This window comes from Bufo gargarizans, chromosome 7 (genome assembly GCF_014858855.1).
Source record: "Bufo gargarizans isolate SCDJY-AF-19 chromosome 7, ASM1485885v1, whole genome shotgun sequence".
In the NCBI taxonomy this organism is placed as follows: Eukaryota; Metazoa; Chordata; class Amphibia; order Anura; family Bufonidae; genus Bufo; species Bufo gargarizans.
The window spans coordinates 135225214-135247608 of record NC_058086.1 but is presented as its reverse complement, the minus strand read 5'-3'; the positions used below and the strand labels follow the sequence as shown (position 1 = coordinate 135247608).

Here is a 22395-nt window from a genome sequence, read left to right as displayed (position 1 = left end):
CTGTATGTAAATTGGATTGGAGTGACTTTATAGATCAGATAATTGAATAACTTACAATTCCCTAATGTATTAGGTTAGAGTCCCTCCATTTAAAAGCAGTTCATGCTGTTATGATAGCCGTCTGGAGATAAACAATGCACTGAAGGTTTGTAGGCTTTATGAATGGTGTAGATATTGCACTAATGGCTTCTGGGGGCAGTTGTGGGGATTTAAGCCTACTGTGGGGTTATCACTTGTTCTGAAAATTATATGATCCTTAAGGTAAAAAAAAACACAGGAAAAAAAGACTACTTTCTTTCAAACATAGCACCGCACCTATCCATGGATTGTGTCTGGTATTGCTTCTCAGCTTCACTGGAGTGACTGGGGCTGAGCCACAATACCACACACAATCTCTTGACAGGTGTGGCACTGTTTTTGGAATAAAGTGATGATGATGTCGTGGTTGTTGGAACCCTTATTATAATTTTATTTACTATCTTCTATTGCAGACACAAATAAGCCCCCGGGAAGGATGGCAGGTTTACAGCTCAGCTCAGGACCCCGATGGCCGCTGCATCTGTACAGTGGTGGCTCCAGAGCAGAACCTTTGTTCCAGAGATGCCAAAAGCAAACAGCTACGCCAACTTTTAGAAAAGGTCTGTGAGTACCATAATCCCTTCCATGGAGGACTGTTCATTGTATTTCATTGTGAAACATCATAATCAAATTAATATTCCAGCAAAGTAAACAGAAATTATTTTGCTTTAATAAATAAACCAGCGTATACTCACTTCTCTGAACCCCTAACTCTGCTGCTCCAAAGGTGTCCAGACTCCTGATGCTCTCAACTTCCATCTGACTTCTTGATTTGTCAGGAAATGGCTGCGAATGCCAGTGATTGGCTGAGCAGCATCCCCAGTCATATCCTGCCATATTGAGAAGTCAGCAGGAACTGGAGCGCAACAGGGACCCCTGCACCGTCAGAACAGCCAAAGTGGGAATCAAGGAGGCAGGTATAAGCTGGTGTATTATGTTACACCAATAGGATGTCACAGCAAGGCATTTTTGTTTTGCTGGAGTGCATCTGAAAGTGCAGTATATTATTCCCTGGTAAGAAATGAATAAGTATAACGTCATATTGCTGTTTTTTTTTTGTTTTTTTTTTAAATATATGTAACATTATAACCTCAGAAACACTGGGTTTATCCAACCTTTTGTTTTAAAGCTCCATGGACCCTAAAGTCAAATATTGCAAAATATATTGTATATAGTTATAAAATAGAAAATGGCAGGTATATGTAATGGGCAATCACTGAGGTCCTTTACCACATTCACCTTATATCTAAACAGCAAAAACAGGTCCGAAAAAAAACAGCAGTAATACATTTTGTGGGAAAGAGATCCCCAACCTTTTGTAGATCGCAACGGCCAGCGATTTCACCCCAACACCAAGCGATGCAATTCTGTCCGGGTCTATTTTTTTTGCGGATCCATTGTAATAACGCCTATTCTTGTCCACAAACTAGAAAAAAATAGGACATGCACAATTTTTTTTGCGGACCAACAGAACGGACATACTGATGCAGACAGCACACAGTGTGCTGTCCGCGTTTTTTGTGGACCCATTGAAATGAATGGGTCCGCATTCTATCCACAAAAAAAAATGGAATGGACACGGAAACAAAATACGTTCGTGTGCATGAGGCCTTAGGGAGAGAACATGCAGCATATTCCTCACAAGTTGTGTGGCTCATGATCACAGCAATAAAAAAATATAACAGGGTAAGGCCTCTTGCACACGACTGTATGGCTTTTTCAGTATTTTGCGGTCCACAAAAAACTGATCCGCAAAAAATATGGATGATGTCCATGTGCATTCCATTTTTTGCGGAACAGCTGACCACTGATAGAACAGTACTATCCTTGTCCGTTATGCGGACAATAATAGGACATGCTCTATCTTTGAACGAAAAGGAAAAACGGAAATATGGAAATGGAAGGCAGATCCATTGAAATGAATGTTTTTGTATACGGCCCGAATACGGAACCTAAAAAAACGGAATGTAAACGGAAAAAAATAACGTTTGTGTGCAAGAGGCCTAAGGAGTATTAACATGAGTGGTTATATTGTGTTTTTGCTGCAGTCTGCTGATGCACAATGCCCTGTATAAAAAAAGCCAATAAAACAGAGGATAAAACCTGCCAGCAGAGACTGTCCCTTTAAGGGGATGCGCACATACAGCGAAAATGCTGTGGATTTTCCAAAGCGGATTAACATTTGCAGCATCATACAGTAACAACATAGTGGATTTGATTTTAAAAAATCCCATCCACATGCTGCCGAAAATATTCACTTCGGATCCTTACATAACGTACCTGCAATTTGAAAGTGAAAAAGTGCATAATTTGCAGCAGATACGTAACAGATTTTGTCAGGAGTCCTCAGCCTACATGTACATGACCGTGCCGTTTTTTTTGCGGTCCGCAAACCGCATTGGAATATGTTCTGTGTGGATGCCGCCTACAAGCATTTGTATATAGCACCCTGGGCACAGAGTACAAAATACATACAGTGTGTAGAGAGAAAAAAGGAGAAAGATAATACTGGATGAAACAAGGATTTTGCATGGATTACACTGGTGAATGAATCCTTACTGGCGATGCACATAGTAGCAGAAGTGCTGATGATGAGCTGCCACCGTGGAATAGGGACAGATATAGATTTTTTATTACATGGCTTATGTAAGGCATCCAGTTTCTACAAGACATGAATATAAGACTGCCATAAAGCACTACTGCAAGGGCTGCAGAGAAAACCCATCAATCTTTTAAACCCTCAGTATGGCAGGCCTCTCATATTCCATCCCTTCAGAAAACAGTCCGCTGTCTGTGCTTACTGCAGACAGCCTCATTTCGCTGGTGTAATAGAGCAGCGTCTTAGCATGTAACTTCTCAGCTGCCAGACAGTCTGAAGTGCGAGGATGTTAAGCAGAATGACACCTCTGCATTCCTGTGAACTGTGTCCATTAGAGACAGTACATACAGTAATGACAACCCTGTAAGGATGCAGTTAATTCAGCAGATTAAGACTAGAGATGAGCGGATCTATTCGCAGATTTGGATTCCGAATATCCGTTTTTTTTTTAGACACCAAATCGAAGCCAAATTTTTTCTGGTTCGATTCGGACTATACGGACTATACGGAATATAGTAAAACGGCACCCAGCACATAGGCAATCAATTGTGTTCGGTCACCACCAGGCAGGAGGTAATTGCAGTCAGTTGCGGCCAAGCAATAACCACAGTTTGCGGCGGCAACGATAAAAGTAGATACAGTTACACCTGAGGTTATATCAGAGGGGACAGGTGAGGAAAAAAAAAAAGGACCTGAGGGGGTTATATACCAATTTCCTGGGCATTTGGAGCAACTTTGGTTGAGAATAAATAGATTCGGACCAAACCAAACTTTTTGAAAAATTCGGAGAATCTGAAACTAACCGAATCTTGGAAGATTAAGACATAAGCCTACATTCATGGATGTGATAGCATCTAGATTTTTCCATAATTTATGCCAATATGTGGTGCATTTTGGAGCATCTAGGTTTAGTAAATATTATTTACTGGAAAAGCAGTGTGGTTTGCAGGATATGGATGTGGCATCAGATGCGACATTTTATACAAAAATTGGGCCTCAACTCTGCCATAAAATTCAGTCTCAAACTAGACCAACCAATAGTAGTTAGTATAAAGTTAGACAAAAGTGGCTACCCATGCACTAAATGTATTATCCATCCGTGCCCCTGTGACAAATCTGGTGCATGTCCACATAGTCTACCTTTACTCCATCTATAGGATTAGTATATCTGAACCGTTGTGTTAAAGGGCATCTGTCAGCAGATCTGTAGCTATAACACTGGCTGATCTGTTACATGTGCACTTGGCAGCTGGAGGCGTCTGTGTTGGTCCCATGCTCATATGTGCCGGCATTACTGAGGAAAATGAAATTTGTATATATGCAAACGAGTCTAGGAGTAAAGGCAATTTGCATATATTAAAACTTTGTGACCAACACAGATGCCTTCAGCTGCCAAGTGCACATGTAACAGGTCAGCCAGTGTCATAGGTACAAATTTGCTGACATGTGCCTTTTATGCATGGTTTTAAAAATATAACAATTCTAAATGTTAATGTTTGGGACTGTACCTTGAAGAGGTGCAGCATTTCTTTGCTTTTGTATAGACATGGCAATATATATGGAGAAGTTGGAGGGATAGATCGCTGTATATTCAAGACATCCATTCATACATGGTGGTATGTTCCACCTGCACAGTTCCTTACATCCACACAATCTTAGCAAATTACTAGGAAAGTTTCAAATGCAGAATGGGCCTGTTGTTAGTCCAGCGGTGCGTGCCGGCCACTGCCCTGCTACTCACCATGCTGCCCGGCATCCTCTGCAAGCTGCTGTCTCCATTGCTCCCTTTTCTGTTCCCTTAGAGCGTCTGCTCATCTGTGGCCTTTTAAAGGGCCATTGTGCGCATTTTCAAATCCTTCCCTAGCCAATCGCTAAGGGTCTCCGGGGATATAAGGCACTCTCTCCAAGCAGAGCATGCTTAGGGTTCCCTGTGAACACTTACTTATCCAAGCCATTCAGAGATTGTTTTCTCGTGACACATTATACTTCATGATAGTCATAAACTTCAGTCAATATATTTCACCTTTATTTGTGAAAAAAACAATCCCAAATATTCTAATTTCAATTTCTCTACTTTTATAATAGATAGTGATACCTCATATAATAATTATTACTTTACACATATGTCTACTTCATGTTTGGATCATTTTGAAATTTTTATTTTTATTTTTTTGGCACGTTAGAAGGCTTAGAAGTTTGGAAGCAAATCTTGAACTTTTTCGGAAAATTTCCAAAACCCACTTTTTAAGGTCTGAAGTCACTTTGTAAAGGCTTACATAATAGCAACCACCCAAAGATGACCCCATTTTAGACACTACCTCCCTCAAAGTATACAAAACTGATTCTACAAACTTTGTTAATCCTTTAGGTGTTCCACAAGAATTAATGGAAAATGGAGATGAAATTTCAGAATTTCACTTTTTTGGCAGATTTTACATTTGAATTATTTTTTTTTCAGTAGCAAAGCAAGGGGTAACAGACAAATAAAACTCAATATTTATTACCCTGATTCTGCAGTTTACAGAAACACCCCACATATGATTGTAAACTGCTGTGCGGGCACACAGCAGGGCGCAGTAGGAAAGGAATGCCATATGGTTTTTGGAAGGCAGATTTAACTGAACTTGTTTTTAGATGCCATGTCCCATTTGAATCCCCCCTGATGCACCCCTACAGTATAAACTAAAAAAAGTGACCACATTTTGGAAACTACGGAATAAGGTGCCAGTTTTATTGGTACTATTTTGGGGTACATATGATTTTTAATTGCTACGAGGCAAGGTAACCAAAAAATTTATGTTTTGACACCGATTTTATTTTTTATTTTTAACAATCATCTGACAGGTTAGATCATGCGCTATTTTTATAATATGTCTAATTTCTATTATATTTGTTTCAGTTTTACATAATAAAGCATTTTTGAAACCGAAATAATGATTTTTTTGTGTATCCATAGTCTAATAGCCATAGCTTTTTAATTTGACCGACTCTCTTAGATAACATCTCATTTTTTGTGGGATGAGGTGACGGTCTTATTGGTACTATTTTGGGGGGTATACGCCTTTTTTATCACTTGCTGTTGCAATTTTTGTGATGCAATGTGACAAAAATAGCTTTTTTTTACACCGTTTTTTATTTTTACGGTGTTCATCTGAGGGCTTAGGTCATGTGATATTTTTATAGAGCTGGTTGTTACGGACGTGGCGATACCTAATATGTATATTTTAGTTTTATGTGTCTCACTTTAGCACAGTAATAGCAGTTTTGAAACAAAAAAATGATGTTTTAGTGTCTCAATGTTCTGAGAGCTTAAATTTTTTTGGGGGGGCAATTGTCTTAGGTAGGGGCTCATTTTTTGAGGGATGAGGTGACGTTTTATTTATACCATTTTGTGAGACATACGCCATTTTGATCGCTTGGTGTTGCACTTTTTGTGATGTAAGGTGACAAAAATGGCTTTTATTTACACAGTTTTTTAAATTTGTTATTGTGTTTATCGGACAGGGTGGATCATGTGATATATTTATAGAGCCGGTCATTACGGACGCGGCGATACCTAATATGTGTGGGTTTGTTTTTGTTTTTCTGTTTTTTATTATAACATTTTAACATTTTTTCTTTACTTTATTTCTGATGTTCACTATTGGGGGTATGAACCCCTCTGCAATGCATTACAATACATCTGTATTGTAATGCTTTGCCTGTTAGTGGATTACACTAGTCATACACTAACAGGTTGCCTAGGAGACCCAGCCTGAGGCTGGATCTCCTCGGCACCCATAGAAGGCAGGTCCTGATGCCGTGCAAGGCATTGGGCAGCCTGTGCACAGCATCGGGATGTCTTGTCACGCATCAGGTCCCCGCCACAGCAGCGCGGGGTCTTGATGTGCTCACTCACCCAACAAAAACCCCTTCTATATCGCGGTCAGCGCAGAGATCGGTATGGAAGGGGTTAATCCGCCGACATTGGATTTTACAGCAATGTCGGCGGATACAGCAGGGGCCCAGCTACCAGGGACTGCAGTGATCGTGCACGCACCGCTCCGATTCCCGCGCGATCACCGCAACGTACTATTACGTCAAATTGCGGGAACGCAGTGGTTCCCATGACGTAGTAGTACATCATGTGTCGGGAAGGGGTTAAAGAGGTAGTCCGGTCACAAAATCTTATTTCTTTTTCTATGATCCTAACACCCCTCACTTCCATACATATGCCCCCAATACCTGTTTTTCATGTCTGAGCTTTCTTTCCCCCCTGGAAAACATTAGAATATACTGGAAGATCTGTTTACTTTCTCCCCTTCTTGTTTTGTTGAATACATAACTTTATTGATACACAATTCTGGCTGCACTGCACAGAGATGAGTCACAGGCGGCACACGCCCCCACCCCCTGCTCTACCTTCAGCATACACCCAGACAGGAAACTACTTCTCAAACTGCCTCCTATTAGGTATGTGCCTGATACACAGCCTGTTGTGTGTGATACTGCCTGCTGAAGTGTGTATCTGATCCCATCTTCATGAGCCCGCCTGCTGAGCTGTGTATCTAATCCTATCTTGTATGATCCTGCCTGCTGAGCTGTGTATCTAAACCCTTATGCACACAACCGTATACATTTTGCGATCCACATTTATTGCAGTCCCATTGAGTTCTATGAATTTGAGGACCAGGATAGGATATATTCTATCTTTTCTGGGAGTGACATATGGATATGAAAAGTACACTGATGAAGTCCCTGTGCTTTCCACATCTGTGTGTCAGTTCTGTGACAGATGGAACATGTCCTATTCTGGTCCTCAAAATGTAGATCGAAAACCCATATAAATCAATGGGACGGCAAAATAAAAAGTGCATCGCACACGGACAGTATCCTCTTTTAGTGGATCCGCAACTGCAGACCGCAAAATGAATATAGTTGTGTGCCTGAGCCCTATTACTGAGCGCCCATAACAGCGCCCATAACAATGACATCCACAGCGCCCCCATAACAGTGACATCCACAGCGCCCCCATAATAGTGACATCTAGAGTAACCTATAATAGTGAAATCCACCGTGCCCCAGGTGCCATCCACAATGCCTCGAGTGACATCCAGTTCCCCTGTGCAATCCACAGTGCACCTTGTGCCATCCACAGTGCCCCCTGTGCCATCATGTGCCATCCAGTGCCCCATGTGCCATCCACAGTGCCTCATGTGCGATCCAGTGTGCCCCATGTGCCATCCACTGTTCCCCAGTGACATCCAGTGCCACCATGTGCCATCAATGGTGCTCCCATTGCCATCCACAGTGCCCAATGTTCCATCCACAGTGCCCCAGTGAAATCCAGTGCCCCGATGTGCCATCCTCATTGCCCCAATGTGCCATCCACAGTTCCACAGTGCCAGTCAGTGCCCCCAGTGAGTTCCACAGCATAGCAATCAGCCACTGTGGCTGATCGCTATGCTGTCACTCCTGCACAGCTCTTACATCGCACTGTCCAGTAGTCAGTACAGGCTTCACATAGAAGCCTGTACACTGCAACAGCGGCCAGCAATCCCGCGCATGCGCACTATCTGAATGCTAGTGCTCATGCGCGGTGAGTGAAGACGGCCGGCTGGAGCTTTCTTTTGCAGGAGGCAGTGACGTCATTCATGAAGATTTTTTTATTTTAAATACCTGGTGAAGGTCTTTTCCCTTTCCTCTGCCCTCCTCCAGTTTATTCTAAACTGGCCGGCGCATGCGCAATATGAAAAGCTGTTCATCTGCCCATAATGGGCAGAGCAGTGCGCAGGTGCGGGCCAGTTCCCAGCCCGCCGCCCTCTGGTGCCGCTCGTGACGTCCGCCGGCTGGAGGTGTGTTTTTCTGGGCACATCGCCCAGTAACGCCGCCCCTGGGCACCTTCAGAAGGTAATTTGCATAAGTTTAAAAAGTGTTATTTTCATTATCTGGGCGAGGGACACATAAGAGACAGGTATGATCGTAATGAGGGTTAAAGAGTCTATAACCTGATCTGAGCGGTCTAAAACGCTCAGATTAGGTGAAAGACTCCCTTTAATAGCTATAACATCAGCTAGATACCAGGGAGAGATTCAGGCTCTCTCCTGCCAAGAGCCCTATCTCTCTATCTTTCCAGACAGGATAGTTTTGAAACTGGATCCGGGTTTTCTTCCGAAAGTTGTCACAGATTTTCATAGAGACCAAGAAATCGTCCTCCCTTCTTTTCCGGAAGATGTAAAGAATTAATCTAAGGAATAATTTCAACTCCTGGAAGTCAGGGAGACTATTATACAATACCTGGCGACAGCAATTTTTTTCCGAATAGGATGACAATCTCCTTATTCAGTTTGCTGGGCAAAACAAAGGTAGAAAAACATCCAAGGCTTCTATTGGTCGTTGGATTAAGTCAGCTATATCCTGCTTTCACCAAATGTCAGGCCTTACTAGTCCCACAAATATAAAAGCCCATTCCACAAGAGCAGTGGCTTCTTCATGGAATGAAAGAGCAGGCGTTTCCCTAGTCTAATTTAAAATAAAAAGACATTATTGTATTGATGTGTCTGCTTATGCTGATTTGACCATTGGACAGAAGGTCCTGCAAGCAGTCTCCCTCTCTACTAAGTAATCTGATAGTTCTCATGGTTAAGCCATCATGGTGGACGAAATGGAAAAAACATAATTAGACTTACCGGTAACTCTGTTTCCTTGAGTCCACCATGACAGATCGTAAATTCCCCCCCCCCCTGAGATTATACGAGGGGCTAGAGTATGAAGCTGCTTGCTTGAGCCCATAGATGCTCTTTTGCAGTTTGCATACAAGGTTATTTTCCTTCTCAAAATCTGGTGGCTGTTCCATGTATAGATCCTCCTTGATGTCTCAATACAGAAAAAGTTTTGACATGTAGGTGCTTCACTTGCATTCCCTTTCCGGCAGCAATGCTAAGGAGTGTTCTTATGGTGGAATGTTTCCACAACTGGAGCAAATGTCTCATCGTAATTTTCTCCAAATTTCTGGGAGTATCCCTTGCTTTGTATCTATAGATGCTTCTGCATCGTATTTCACTTTGAAAGTCCATTTGCTTCCGATAGTTTTGCGACCGGGGGGGGAAGGGGGGGGGGGGAGTTCTGTTAGTGACCAAGTTTTATTTTCTTGAAGTGATTTTATTTCTCCTTCAGCTGCTTTTCTCGACTGATCGGCTTCCCTTCTCGGCAAAGTTTCTTCCCAGGATGTTGGCTCCTGTGTTTGATGTGTTTTAGTAGCGTATGATAACCTGTGGGGTGGTATCACTTTTGTCATCTGAGAGGATCTTCTGATTTCTTGTTGTTCAGTGGGTTCTACTGGCTCGTTGATTGTAAGTTTCACTTCTTGTTCTGACTTTTTTCCTGCTTTGCATGGGTCAGCGTTTCTTGCTGATTCAGTGCGCAAATCCTCTCCACATTTTTCAAGAATTCTGGTGCTTTTTTTTCATCAATTAAACACTGCGGCTTACTGTAACCTTGGAGCATTTCTCATCTGGAATGTAGGCATATGCTTTACAACCAAACACTCTAATGTGCCCTACGTTAGGTTTTGATCCATTCCACATTTCATATGGTGTACTCTCAATAGCTTTTGATAGTAGCCTGTTTTGTAGTATGTTGCAGTCATTATCGCTTTTCAACAGTATTTGTTAGGTAATGCAGCGTCTGAAATCATACATCTGGTCATTTCTACAAGAGTGTGATTCTTTCTTTCTGCTATGCCGTTTTGCTCAGCAGTGTATGGTACAGTTGTCTGGTGTATAATACCTTGTTTCTTTAGGTATGATTCCATCTCTGTACTCATATATTCCCCTCCATTGTCAGTGCGTATTATTCCAGGTTTCCTTTGAAACTTGTTGCTTGTCATAGCTATAAACTCTTGAAGTTTTTCTAATGTCTCACTTTTGTGCTTCATTAGATACGTTGTTTGTGTGCCTAGAATAATCATCAATAAAAGTCAGTAAATATCTGTTCCCGCCGGGTGTGGTGGTTTTCATTGGTCGGCACACATCACTGTGTATCAGTTCCATGGGTTTAGTGGTTTTTCTCTGACTGGTCTGTGGAAGAGAGGTTCGGGTGGCCTTTGCTTTGATGCAGCACGTGCACTTGCTGAGTGTGTGGCAAGGCTATATTTTCATGTCTTCTGATAGACCTCTCTTTGCAAAGTCCTTTATAGCTTCTGGGTTTCGATGCCCCAATCTTCTATGCCACAGGTGGATGCACTTGTCATGTGGGTTATGAGTTGCCGCTTTTGCCTTCTCACTTTCAGTGACGAGTTTGTTCAGATGTTCATTTAACCTTCCTCTTGCTAGAATTTGCTTTCCATTTTGAATTGTGCATTCATAATCTCTGAACTGGACAGGGAGTCCATTGCTTGCAAGGGTTTTAACTGATAGGAGGCTTCCTTCTAGACCTGGAACATACAGAACATTCTTTACGTGGATGCTCTGATTGCCCCCAGATGGCGTTTTGCAGTTAAGAAACCCCTGACCATTACCTTCCGCTGTAATACTTTTCCCATTTTCTAGGAAGACTTTGTCTTTTACACTAAAATCAATTTCTGTGAAGAATGTCCCATCGCTTGTCATGTGACTTGTTGCCCTTGAATCAATGTACCATCCGTGTGAGGTACTTTAAAAGTACCACTCCATGATGCACTTTCATTTTCTTTCATGACCGCTTTAGCTCTTTCTCTGGTGGGTAGCTCCCACTTTCGCTGCTCAGCTTTCCAGATTGAACAGTTCTTTTTCAGGCGTCCGGCCTTTTTACAGCGGAAACATACCCTGGTTTCTTTGCTTTGTCTTATGCCTTCATGCACCTTCAGAGCTGTCTCTGGTCTCTCGTGCTCTTCGCTATGCAGATTTTCCTTTCTACTGCTGTATTCATCAATGAATTCTCCCTTAACATATTCTAGCGTCAGTTCGGTTTCCGGTCTAGTTTGTAGAGTATTTATAAGGGCACTGTATGATTCTGGAAGGCTGCATAGCAGTAATGCTACTACATGATTGTCTTTCATTTCTTCACCTATTGCACCCAGCTGGTCCACAATCTCTAGCATAGCCTTTACATGTTCACCCATTTCCTGCCCTTTGTCCAGCCTCATCTTATCCAGTTTGCGCAGTAGATATAGTTTACTGTTTAGGCTTGCACGTTCATGCAGTTTTTGTAATGCAGTCCACATACCTTTAACTGTGTTTTCTTTCCTTATATGAATGCGTTGATCATCCTCCACTAACAGGCTTATGACTGTTTCTGTTTGCCTGTTTTTTCTGTCCCATATATCCGGGTTGTCATTGGGTCTGTGTGTCTCTAGTACCTGCCACAAGTCATCATTGGATAACAACATTTCAAGCTTAAACTTCCATAGCTGGTAGTTGGTATTGTTGAGCTTTGCTATTGTAAACTTCATATCTGAAGCACTTGCCATCTTTCAGTGGATTGGATGCAGCTCTTGTTTCCTCACACAGGATTTGGTAGGATCGTAGATGTAGCACTTACTTGCTTGTAGTTTTCCTTTTTGTAGTGTCTAGAGCTGGGCCCATAACCTGTTGGTTATGTATTAGAGAAGACATTAGTAGCTTGTGAGGAGGCAGAACTTGGTTTACTTGTGTGGATTAAGTTCCAAACATACAAGACATTTCAGCAAACTGTAACAGCAGCCATCTTGGTATAAAGAGAGAAAGAAAGAGAGAAACCAACAATTTTTACAGATACACACAACTGGTAACCTTAACATACAGTGCCATCTACTGGTCAAGTGATATTAATACTCAATACTGTATATGGTACATGCTGTTGCACCCCCAACACGGGCCTGCCTTGTTCCTACATCCACCCCACCCACAAGCTCTCTAAGTGTCTCTTTTTCTATGTTGCCATTATCTGCCGTTCTAGTATTAGAGACTGTCCGGACTGCTTATGTGATTGAGGTGGAGTTTCCTTGTATTCCAGCTCTTCAGCCAAGTTTCCTACAGTCAAGTTCTGCCAAAAACCACATAATCAGTATAAGCGACTGTTCAAATTGTACCTTTTTGGTCTGTTTTCTGTACCTAGAGCTTCTGGTGCTTACAACATAGTCCCTGACCTCAGTGGATCAGATGACAACTATACCGGGACTATCCCAAGAGGTAGTAGTCTGATTGCTCCCCTGCAGGGAAGTCCTAATCTCTGTACAGGGTTTAAAGGGTGAATACCAGGGGAGCACCGAAATAACGCCATTAGGGTTTAGTGCAAAGCCAAACCAGTTAGTGGCTCCACACTCAATGATCCGTGACAACTATCCAATTTACTACACATAAAGTAGACAGTTCTGCAACTTTATCAAAGTGAAATACAATAAACCCATGTTTTGGAAGTTCATAAAAGCAGAAATTTAACTGGTTGCTATGGTTTTAAAGACAATGTACTTTTTATCAAAACAGCCCTGCTCACTATGAAATGAATTTTTCATATGAAACAAAATATATTCTCATTATTTGAAAGATCAAAGGGGAATGACAAATACAGTCTCACTGTTAAATTATTTCCAGATATGTAACAAGGATTCTCATTGACCCTATGAAAGTGTACATTGAAAAATGTTAATTGGCACAGTATGGATACACGTCTTCTCAACCTGTTTTTAGAAAAAAGGTTTGTTTCCTCCTGTGCATTGCAGCACCAACCAGTAGGTAATTTATTACAAGCGTGGCATGGCTATAATCTCCAAATTTTAAAATTGATTTACTTTTATACCAAGGGTAAAGCTCGGAAAGAAGCCGCATGACCCTCTCCACTTTGAATGACAGGGGCAGGTGTGATCACATTTACACTGCCTGACTCTGTTAATCAAAGTGCAGAGGGAGTGGCAGTTGCACAAAGAGCAGAGCCTCTAGGTATAACGGGAATGCCACCATTGCTCCTAAAGTCTCATTTGCATATATTAAAAGTTATTTTTTATCAGCAATGTGGATACATATGAACATGGGAGCAACACAGATGCCTTCAGCTGCCAAATGCACATGCAACAGGTCAGCCAGTGTCATAGGTACAAATCTTCTGTCAGATGGCCTTTAAGTATGTTACTTTTTACTCTCTGGTAACGCCCCCTGCCCAGGGGTGTAGCTATAGGGGTAGCAGGGGAAGACGGCTGCTTTGGGGCCCGATCTCAGAAAGGGCCCACCCAGAAGGAGTACTTAAAGACCCCTCCACAGTATTATCATCTGAGGGAGCGAACTTGACTAGCCACAGAAGTGGGCGATGCACAGGAGGAGGGGTTTGCAAAGTAGTTTCTAGGGTGGCCCCTACACTACTGCCCCTGATGTTTATTCTGGGGCAGTATATTGGGCTGCACTGTGGTATTTGGATGAGCTTTGGTACCATTTTGTAGTGCAAAATGGTACCAACCTGTGTTGGTCCCACCTACTTTAGTTGGATCTGCTTTCTGTTAATTTGGACCTGCCTACAACATGGGGAACACTTTTATTTTTTTCCAGGACCACTTTAAGTTCCCTGTCTACCCGTGGCTATATCTTTCTCTGCAATGATATATACTTAAAATAATGTTTTTTTTTATTTTTTATTAAATTCATGGGTAACACCTTTAACCCTTTCCCTGAGAAGGACCTATCTCATGCATGGGGGGAAGGGAACTTCAGTAGCCAAAGACGTATCTCATATGTTTATTTATCATACGGACTCTGCTAGAGTATGAATTTTAGTTGCAAATTTGAAATTTCATCCCATTTTTTATATAACCATGGTTTGCTGCATAAAGGTGGTTGTGTGCATTAATTATTACTAGTGTTGAGCGAATCAAAGGCCATGAAGTGGACTTCGATGCGATTTACAGGATAAATTCAATTTGCCGCAAAGCTGAATTTCCTTGTACTTTGTGGTATCGAATCAATTTAACCTGAAATAGTGTAAAAAAAAACAAAACATACTTACCTGATCAATTTGCTTGCGACAGGCTGGCTGCTGCCATCTTGCTTTAGGATTAGGGATGAGCGAACTCGAACTGTATAGTTCGGGTTCGTACCGAATTTTGGGGTGTCCGTGACACGGACCCGAACCCGGACATTTTCGTAAAAGTCCGGGTTCGGGTTCGGTGTTCGTCGCTTTCTTCGCGCTTTTGTGACGCTTTCTTGGCGCTTTTTGAAAGGCTGCAAAGCAGCCAATCAACAAGCGTCATACTACTTGCCCCAAGAGGCCATCACAGCCATGCCTACTATTGGCATGGCTGTGATTGGCCAGAGCACCATGTGACCCAGCCTCTATTTAAGCTGGAGTCACATAGCGCCGCCCGTCACTCTGCTCTGATTAGCGTAGGGAGAGGTTGCGGCTGCGACAGTAGGGCGAGATTAGGCAGATTAACTCCTCCAAAGGACTTGATTAACTGATCGATCTGCAGCTGTGGATCATTGAGCTGCTGATCCTCAATTGCTCACTGTTTTTAGGCTGCACAGACCGTTTGTCAGTCTCATTTTTCTGGGGTGATCGGCGGCCATTTTGTGTCTTGTGGTGCGCCAGCACAAGCTGCGACCAAGTGCATTTAACCCTCAATGGTGTGGTTGTTTTTTGGCTAAAGCCTACATCAGGGTGAAGCTGTCACACCAAGTGCATTTAACCAGCAATAGTCTGTTCATTTTTTGGCCATATACAAAATCAGGGGCAAGCTGCGCCTGTCACCAAGTGCATTTAACCCTCAATGGTGTGGTTGTTTTTTGGCTAAAGCCTACATCAGGGTGAAGCTGTCACACCAAGTGCATTTAACCAGCAATAGTCTGTTCATTTTTTGGCCATATACAAAATCAGGGGCAAGCTGCGCCTGTCACCAAGTGCATTTAACCCTCAATGGTGTGGTTGTTTTTTGGCTAAAGCCTACATCAGGGTGAAGCTGTCACACCAAGTGCATTTAACCAGCAATAGTCTGTTCATTTTTTGGCCATATACAAAATCAGGGGCAAGCTGCGCCTGTCACCAAGTGCATTTAACCCTCAATGGTGTGGTTGTTTTTTGGCTAAAGCCTACATCAGGGTGAAGCTGTCACACCAAGTGCATTTAACCAGCAATAGTCTGTTCATTTTTTGGCCATATCCCAGTCTAATTCTGTCACTAAATCCATACCGGTCACCCAGCGCCTAAATACTAGGCCTCAAATTTATATCCAGCTAAATCTGTCCCTAGTGCTGTAGCTGGGCGAGTTATTTAGTGTCCGTTCAAGCACATTTCTTGTTCTGGGTTGAAATACAATTCCCAATTTAGCAATTTCATAATTTAGTGGTTCCTGCTATATCAGAGCTATTTGAAATCTATCCCAAAAAGGGTATATAATATTGAAGGTGCACATTGGGTCATTCAGAATAACTTCACACACACCCGCTACTGTGTATTTCCAAGTCTAATTCTGTCACTAAACCCATACCTGTCACCCAGCGCCTAAATACTAGGCCTCAAATTTAAATCCCTCTAAATCTCTCGTTACCCACCGCTGTACTGTTGTTGCTGGGCAAGATATTTAGTGTCCGTCAAAGCACATTTTTTGTTCTGGGTTGAAGTACAATTCCCAATTTAGCAATTTCATAATTTAGTGGTTTCTGCTATATCAGAGCTATTTGAAATCTATCCCTAAAAGGGTATATAATATTGAAGGTGCACATAGGGTCATTCAGAATAACTTCACACACACGCTTCTGTGCATTTCCAAGTCTAATTCTGTCACTAAATCCATACCGGTGACCCAGCGCCTAAATACTAGGCCTCAAATTTAAATCCCTCTAAATCTCTCGTTACCCACCACTGTACTGTTGTTGCTGGGCAAGATATTTAGTGTCCGTCAAAGCACATTTTTTGTTCTGGGTTGAAGTACAATTCCCAATTTAGCAATTTCATAATTTAGTGGTTTCTGCTATATCAGAGCTATTTGAAATCTATCCCTAAAAGGGTATATAATATTGAAGGTGCACATAGGGTCATTCAGAATAACTTCACACACACGCTTCTGTGCATTTCCAAGTCTAATTCTGTCACTAAATCCATACCGGTGACCCAGCGCCTAAATACTAGGCCTCAAATTTAAATCCCTCTAAATCTCTCGTTACCCACCGCTGTACTGTTGTTGCTGGGCAAGATATTTAGTGTCCGTCAAAGCACATTTTTTGTTCTGGGTTGAAGTACAATTCCCAATTTAGCAATTTCATAATTTAGTGGTTTCTGCTATATCAGAGCTATTTGAAATCTATCCCTAAAAGGGTATATAATATTGAAGGTGCACATAGGGTCATTCAGAATAACTTCACACACACGCTTCTGTGCATTTCCAAGTCTAATTCTGTCACTAAATCCATACCGGTGACCCAGCGCCTAAATACTAGGCCTCAAATTTAAATCCCTCTAAATCTCTCGTTACCCACCGCTGTACTGTTGTTGCTGGGCAAGATATTTAGTGTCCGTCAAAGCACATTTTTTGTTCTGGGTTGAAGTACAATTCCCAATTTAGCAATTTCATAATTTAGTGGTTTCTGCTATATCAGAGCTATTTGAAATCTATCCCTAAAAGGGTATATAATATTGAAGGTGCACATAGGGTCATTCAGAATAACTTCACACACACGCTTCTGTGCATTTCCAAGTCTAATTCTGTCACTAAATCCATACCGGTGACCCAGCGCCTAAATACTAGGCCTCAAATTTAAATCCCTCTAAATCTCTCGTTACCCACCGCTGTACTGTTGTTGCTGGGCAAGATATTTAGTGTCCGTCAAAGCACATTTTTTGTTCTGGGTTGAAGTACAATTCCCAATTTAGCAATTTCATAATTTAGTGGTTTCTGCTATATCAGAGCTATTTGAAATCTATCCCTAAAAGGGTATATAATATTGAAGGTGCACATAGGGTCATTCAGAATAACTTCACACACACGCTTCTGTGCATTTCCAAGTCTAATTCTGTCACTAAATCCATACCGGTGACCCAGCGCCTAAATACTAGGCCTCAAATTTAAATCCCTCTAAATCTCTCGTTACCCACCGCTGTACTGTTGTTGCTGGGCAAGATATTTAGTGTCCGTCAAAGCACATTTTTTGTTCTGGGTTGAAGTACAATTCCCAATTTAGCAATTTCATAATTTAGTGGTTCCTGCTATATCAGAGCTATTTGAAATCTATCCCTAAAAGGGTATATAATATTGAAGGTGCACATTGGGTCATTCAGAATAACTTCACACACACCGCTACTGTGTATTTCCAAGTCTAATTCTGTCACTAAACCCATACCTGTCACCCAGCGCCTAAATACTAGGCCTCAAATTTAAATCCCTCTAAATCTCTCGTTACCCACCGCTGTACTGTTGTTGCTGGGCAAGATATTTAGTGTCCGTCAAAGCACATTTTTTGTTCTGGGTTGAAGTACAATTCCCAATTTAGCAATTTCATAATTTAGTGGTTTCTGCTATATCAGAGCTATTTGAAATCTATCCCTAAAAGGGTATATAATATTGAAGGTGCACATAGGGTCATTCAGAATAACTTCACACACACGCTTCTGTGCATTTCCAAGTCTAATTCTGTCACTAAATCCATACCGGTGACCCAGCGCCTAAATACTAGGCCTCAAATTTAAATCCCTCTAAATCTCTCGTTACCCACCGCTGTACTGTTGTTGCTGGGCAAGATATTTAGTGTCCGTCAAAGCACATTTTTTGTTCTGGGTTGAAGTACAATTCCCAATTTAGCAATTTCATAATTTAGTGGTTTCTGCTATATCAGAGCTATTTGAAATCTATCCCTAAAAGGGTATATAATATTGAAGGTGCACATAGGGTCATTCAGAATAACTTCACACACACGCTTCTGTGCATTTCCAAGTCTAATTCTGTCACTAAATCCATACCGGTGACCCAGCGCCTAAATACTAGGCCTCAAATTTAAATCCCTCTAAATCTCTCGTTACCCACCAGCTGTACTGTTGTTGCTGGGCAAGATATTTAGTGTCCGTCAAAGCACATTTTTTGTTCTGGGTTGAAGTACAATTCCCAATTTAGCAATTTCATAATTTAGTGGTTCCTGCTATATCAGAGCTATTTGAAATCTATCCCTAAAAGGGTATATAATATTGAAGGTGCACATTGGGTCATTCAGAATAACTTCACACACACCCGCTACTGTGTATTTCCAAGTCTAATTCTGTCACTAAACCCATACCTGTCACCCAGCGCCTAAATACTAGGCCTCAAATTTAAATCCCTCTAAATCTCTCGTTACCCACCGCTGTACTGTTGTTGCTGGGCAAGATATTTAGTGTCCGTCAAAGCACATTTTTTGTTCTGGGTTGAAGTACAATTCCCAATTTAGCAATTTCATAATTTAGTGGTTTCTGCTATATCAGAGCTATTTGAAATCTATCCCTAAAAGGGTATATAATATTGAAGGTGCACATAGGGTCATTCAGAATAACTTCACACACACGCTTCTGTGCATTTCCAAGTCTAATTCTGTCACTAAATCCATACCGGTGACCCAGCGCCTAAATACTAGGCCTCAAATTTAAATCCCTCTAAATCTCTCGTTACCCACCGCTGTACTGTTGTTGCTGGGCAAGATATTTAGTGTCCGTCAAAGCACATTTTTTGTTCTGGGTTGAAGTACAATTCCCAATTTAGCAATTTCATAATTTAGTGGTTTCTGCTATATCAGAGCTATTTGAAATCTATCCCTAAAAGGGTATATAATATTGAAGGTGCACATAGGGTCATTCAGAATAACTTCACACACACGCTTCTGTGCATTTCCAAGTCTAATTCTGTCACTAAATCCATACCGGTGACCCAGCGCCTAAATACTAGGCCTCAAATTTAAATCCCTCTAAATCTCTCGTTACCCACCGCTGTACTGTTGTTGCTGGGCAAGATATTTAGTGTCCGTCAAAGCACATTTTTTGTTCTGGGTTGAAGTACAATTCCCAATTTAGCAATTTCATAATTTAGTGGTTTCTGCTATATCAGAGCTATTTGAAATCTATCCCTAAAAGGGTATATAATATTGAAGGTGCACATAGGGTCATTCAGAATAACTTCACACACACGCTTCTGTGCATTTCCAAGTCTAATTCTGTCACTAAATCCATACCGGTGACCCAGCGCCTAAATACTAGGCCTCAAATTTAAATCCCTCTAAATCTCTCGTTACCCACCGCTGTACTGTTGTTGCTGGGCAAGATATTTAGTGTCCGTCAAAGCACATTTTTTGTTCTGGGTTGAAGTACAATTCCCAATTTAGCAATTTCATAATTTAGTGGTTTCTGCTATATCAGAGCTATTTGAAATCTATCCCTAAAAGGGTATATAATATTGAAGGTGCACATTGGGTCATTCAGAATAACTTCACACACACCCGCTACTGTGTATTTCCAAGTCTAATTCTGTCACTAAACCCATACCTGTCACCCAGCGCCTAAATACTAGGCCTCAAATTTAAATCCCTCTAAATCTCTCGTTACCCACCGCTGTACTGTTGTTGCTGGGCAAGATATTTAGTGTCCGTCAAAGCACATTTTTTGTTCTGGGTTGAAGTACAATTCCCAATTTAGCAATTTCATAATTTAGTGGTTTCTGCTATATCAGAGCTATTTGAAATCTATCCCTAAAAGGGTATATAATATTGAAGGTGCACATAGGGTCATTCAGAATAACTTCACACACACGCTTCTGTGCATTTCCAAGTCTAATTCTGTCACTAAATCCATACCGGTGACCCAGCGCCTAAATACTAGGCCTCAAATTTAAATCCCTCTAAATCTCTCGTTACCCACCGCTGTACTGTTGTTGCTGGGCAAGATATTTAGTGTCCGTCAAAGCACATTTTTTGTTCTGGGTTGAAGTACAATTCCCAATTTAGCAATTTCATAATTTAGTGGTTCTGCTATATCAGAGCTATTTGAAATCTATCCCTAAAAGGGTATATAATATTGAAGGTGCACATAGGGTCATTCAGAATAACTTCACACACACGCTTCTGTGCATTTCCAAGTCTAATTCTGTCACTAAATCCATACCGGTCACCCAGCGCCTAAATACTAGGCCTCAAATTTATATCCCGCTGAATTTGAATACAATACATTGGGCCAAATAATATATTTGTTGTTGTGGTGAACCATAACAATGAGAAAAACATCTAGTAAGGGACGCGGACGTGGACATGGTCGTGGTGGTGTTAGTGGACCCTCTGGTGCTGGGAGAGGACGTGGCCGTTCTGCCACATCCACACGTCCTAGTGTACCAACTACCTCAGGTCCCAGTAGCCGCCAGAATTTACAGCGATATATGGTGGGGCCCAATGCCGTTCTAAGGATGGTAAGGCCTGAGCAGGTACAGGCATTAGTCAATTGGGTGGCCGACAGTGGATCCAGCACGTTCACATTATCTCCCACCCAGTCTTCTGCAGAAAGCGCACAGATGGCGCCTGAAAACCAACCCCATCAGTCTGTCACATCACCCCCATGCATACCAGGGAAACTGTCTCAGCCTCAAGTTATGCAGCAGTCTCTTATGCTGTTTGAAGACTCCGCTGGCAGGGTTTCCCAAGGGCATCCACCTAGCCCTTCCCCAGCGGTGAAAGACATAGAATGCACTGACGCACAACCACTTATGTTTCCTGATGATGAGGACATGGGAATACCACCTCAGCATGTCTCTGATGATGACGAAACACAGGTGCCAACTGCTGCGTCTTTCTGCAGTGTGCAGACTGAACAGGAGGTCAGGGATCAAGACTGGGTGGAAGACGATGCAGGGGACGATGAGGTCCTAGACCCCACATGGAATGAAGGTCGTGCCACTGACTTTCACAGTTCGGAGGAAGAGGCAGTGGTGAGACCGAGCCAACAGCGTAGCAAAAGAGGGAGCAGTGGGCAAAAGCAGAACACCCGCCGCCAAGAGACTCCGCCTGCTACTGACCGCCGCCATCTGGGACCGAGCACCCCAAAGGCAGCTTCAAGGAGTTCCCTGGCATGGCACTTCTTCAAACAATGTGCTGACGACAAGACCCGAGTGGTTTGCACGCTGTGCCATCAGAGCCTGAAGCGAGGCATTAACGTTCTGAACCTGAGCACAACCTGCATGACCAGGCACCTGCATGCAAAGCATGAACTGCAGTGGAGTAAACACCTTAAAACCAAGGAAGTCACTCAGGCTCCCCCTGCTACCTCTTCTGCTGCTGCCGCCTCGGCCTATTCTGCTGCTGCCGCCTCGGCCTCTTCCTCCGCCTCTGGAGGAACGTTGGCACCTGCCGCCCAGCAAACAGGGGATGTACCACCAACACCACCACCACCACCTCCGTCACCAAGCGTCTCAACCATGTCACACGCCAGCGTTCAGCTCTCCATCTCACAAACATTTGATAGAAAGCGTAAATTCCCACCTAGCCACCCTCGATCCCTGGCCCTGAATGCCAGCATTTCTAAACTACTGGCCTATGAAATGCTGTCATTTAGGCTGGTGGACACAGACAGCTTCAAACAGCTCATGTCGCTTGCTGTCCCACAGTATGTTGTTCCCAGCCGGCACTACTTCTCCAAGAGAGCCGTGCCTTCCCTGCACAACCAAGTATCCGATAAAATCAAGTGTGCACTGCGCAACGCCATCTGTAGCAAGGTCCACCTAACCACAGATACGTGGACCAGTAAGCACGGCCAGGGACGCTATATCTCCCTAACTGCACACTGGGTAAATGTAGTGGCAGCTG

General features: G+C 42.5%; 1 protein-coding gene across 1 annotated transcript in view; it reads left to right on the top strand.

The window, feature by feature from the left end:
• OLFM3 (olfactomedin 3) overlaps positions 1-22395 on the top strand; it is a 203627-nt gene that overhangs the window by 83091 nt on the left and 98141 nt on the right. The window contains exon 2 of the mRNA XM_044302423.1: positions 492-638. Coding sequence (XP_044158358.1) covers positions 492-638 — 147 coding nt within the window. The remainder of the gene's footprint in view (positions 1-491; positions 639-22395) is intronic.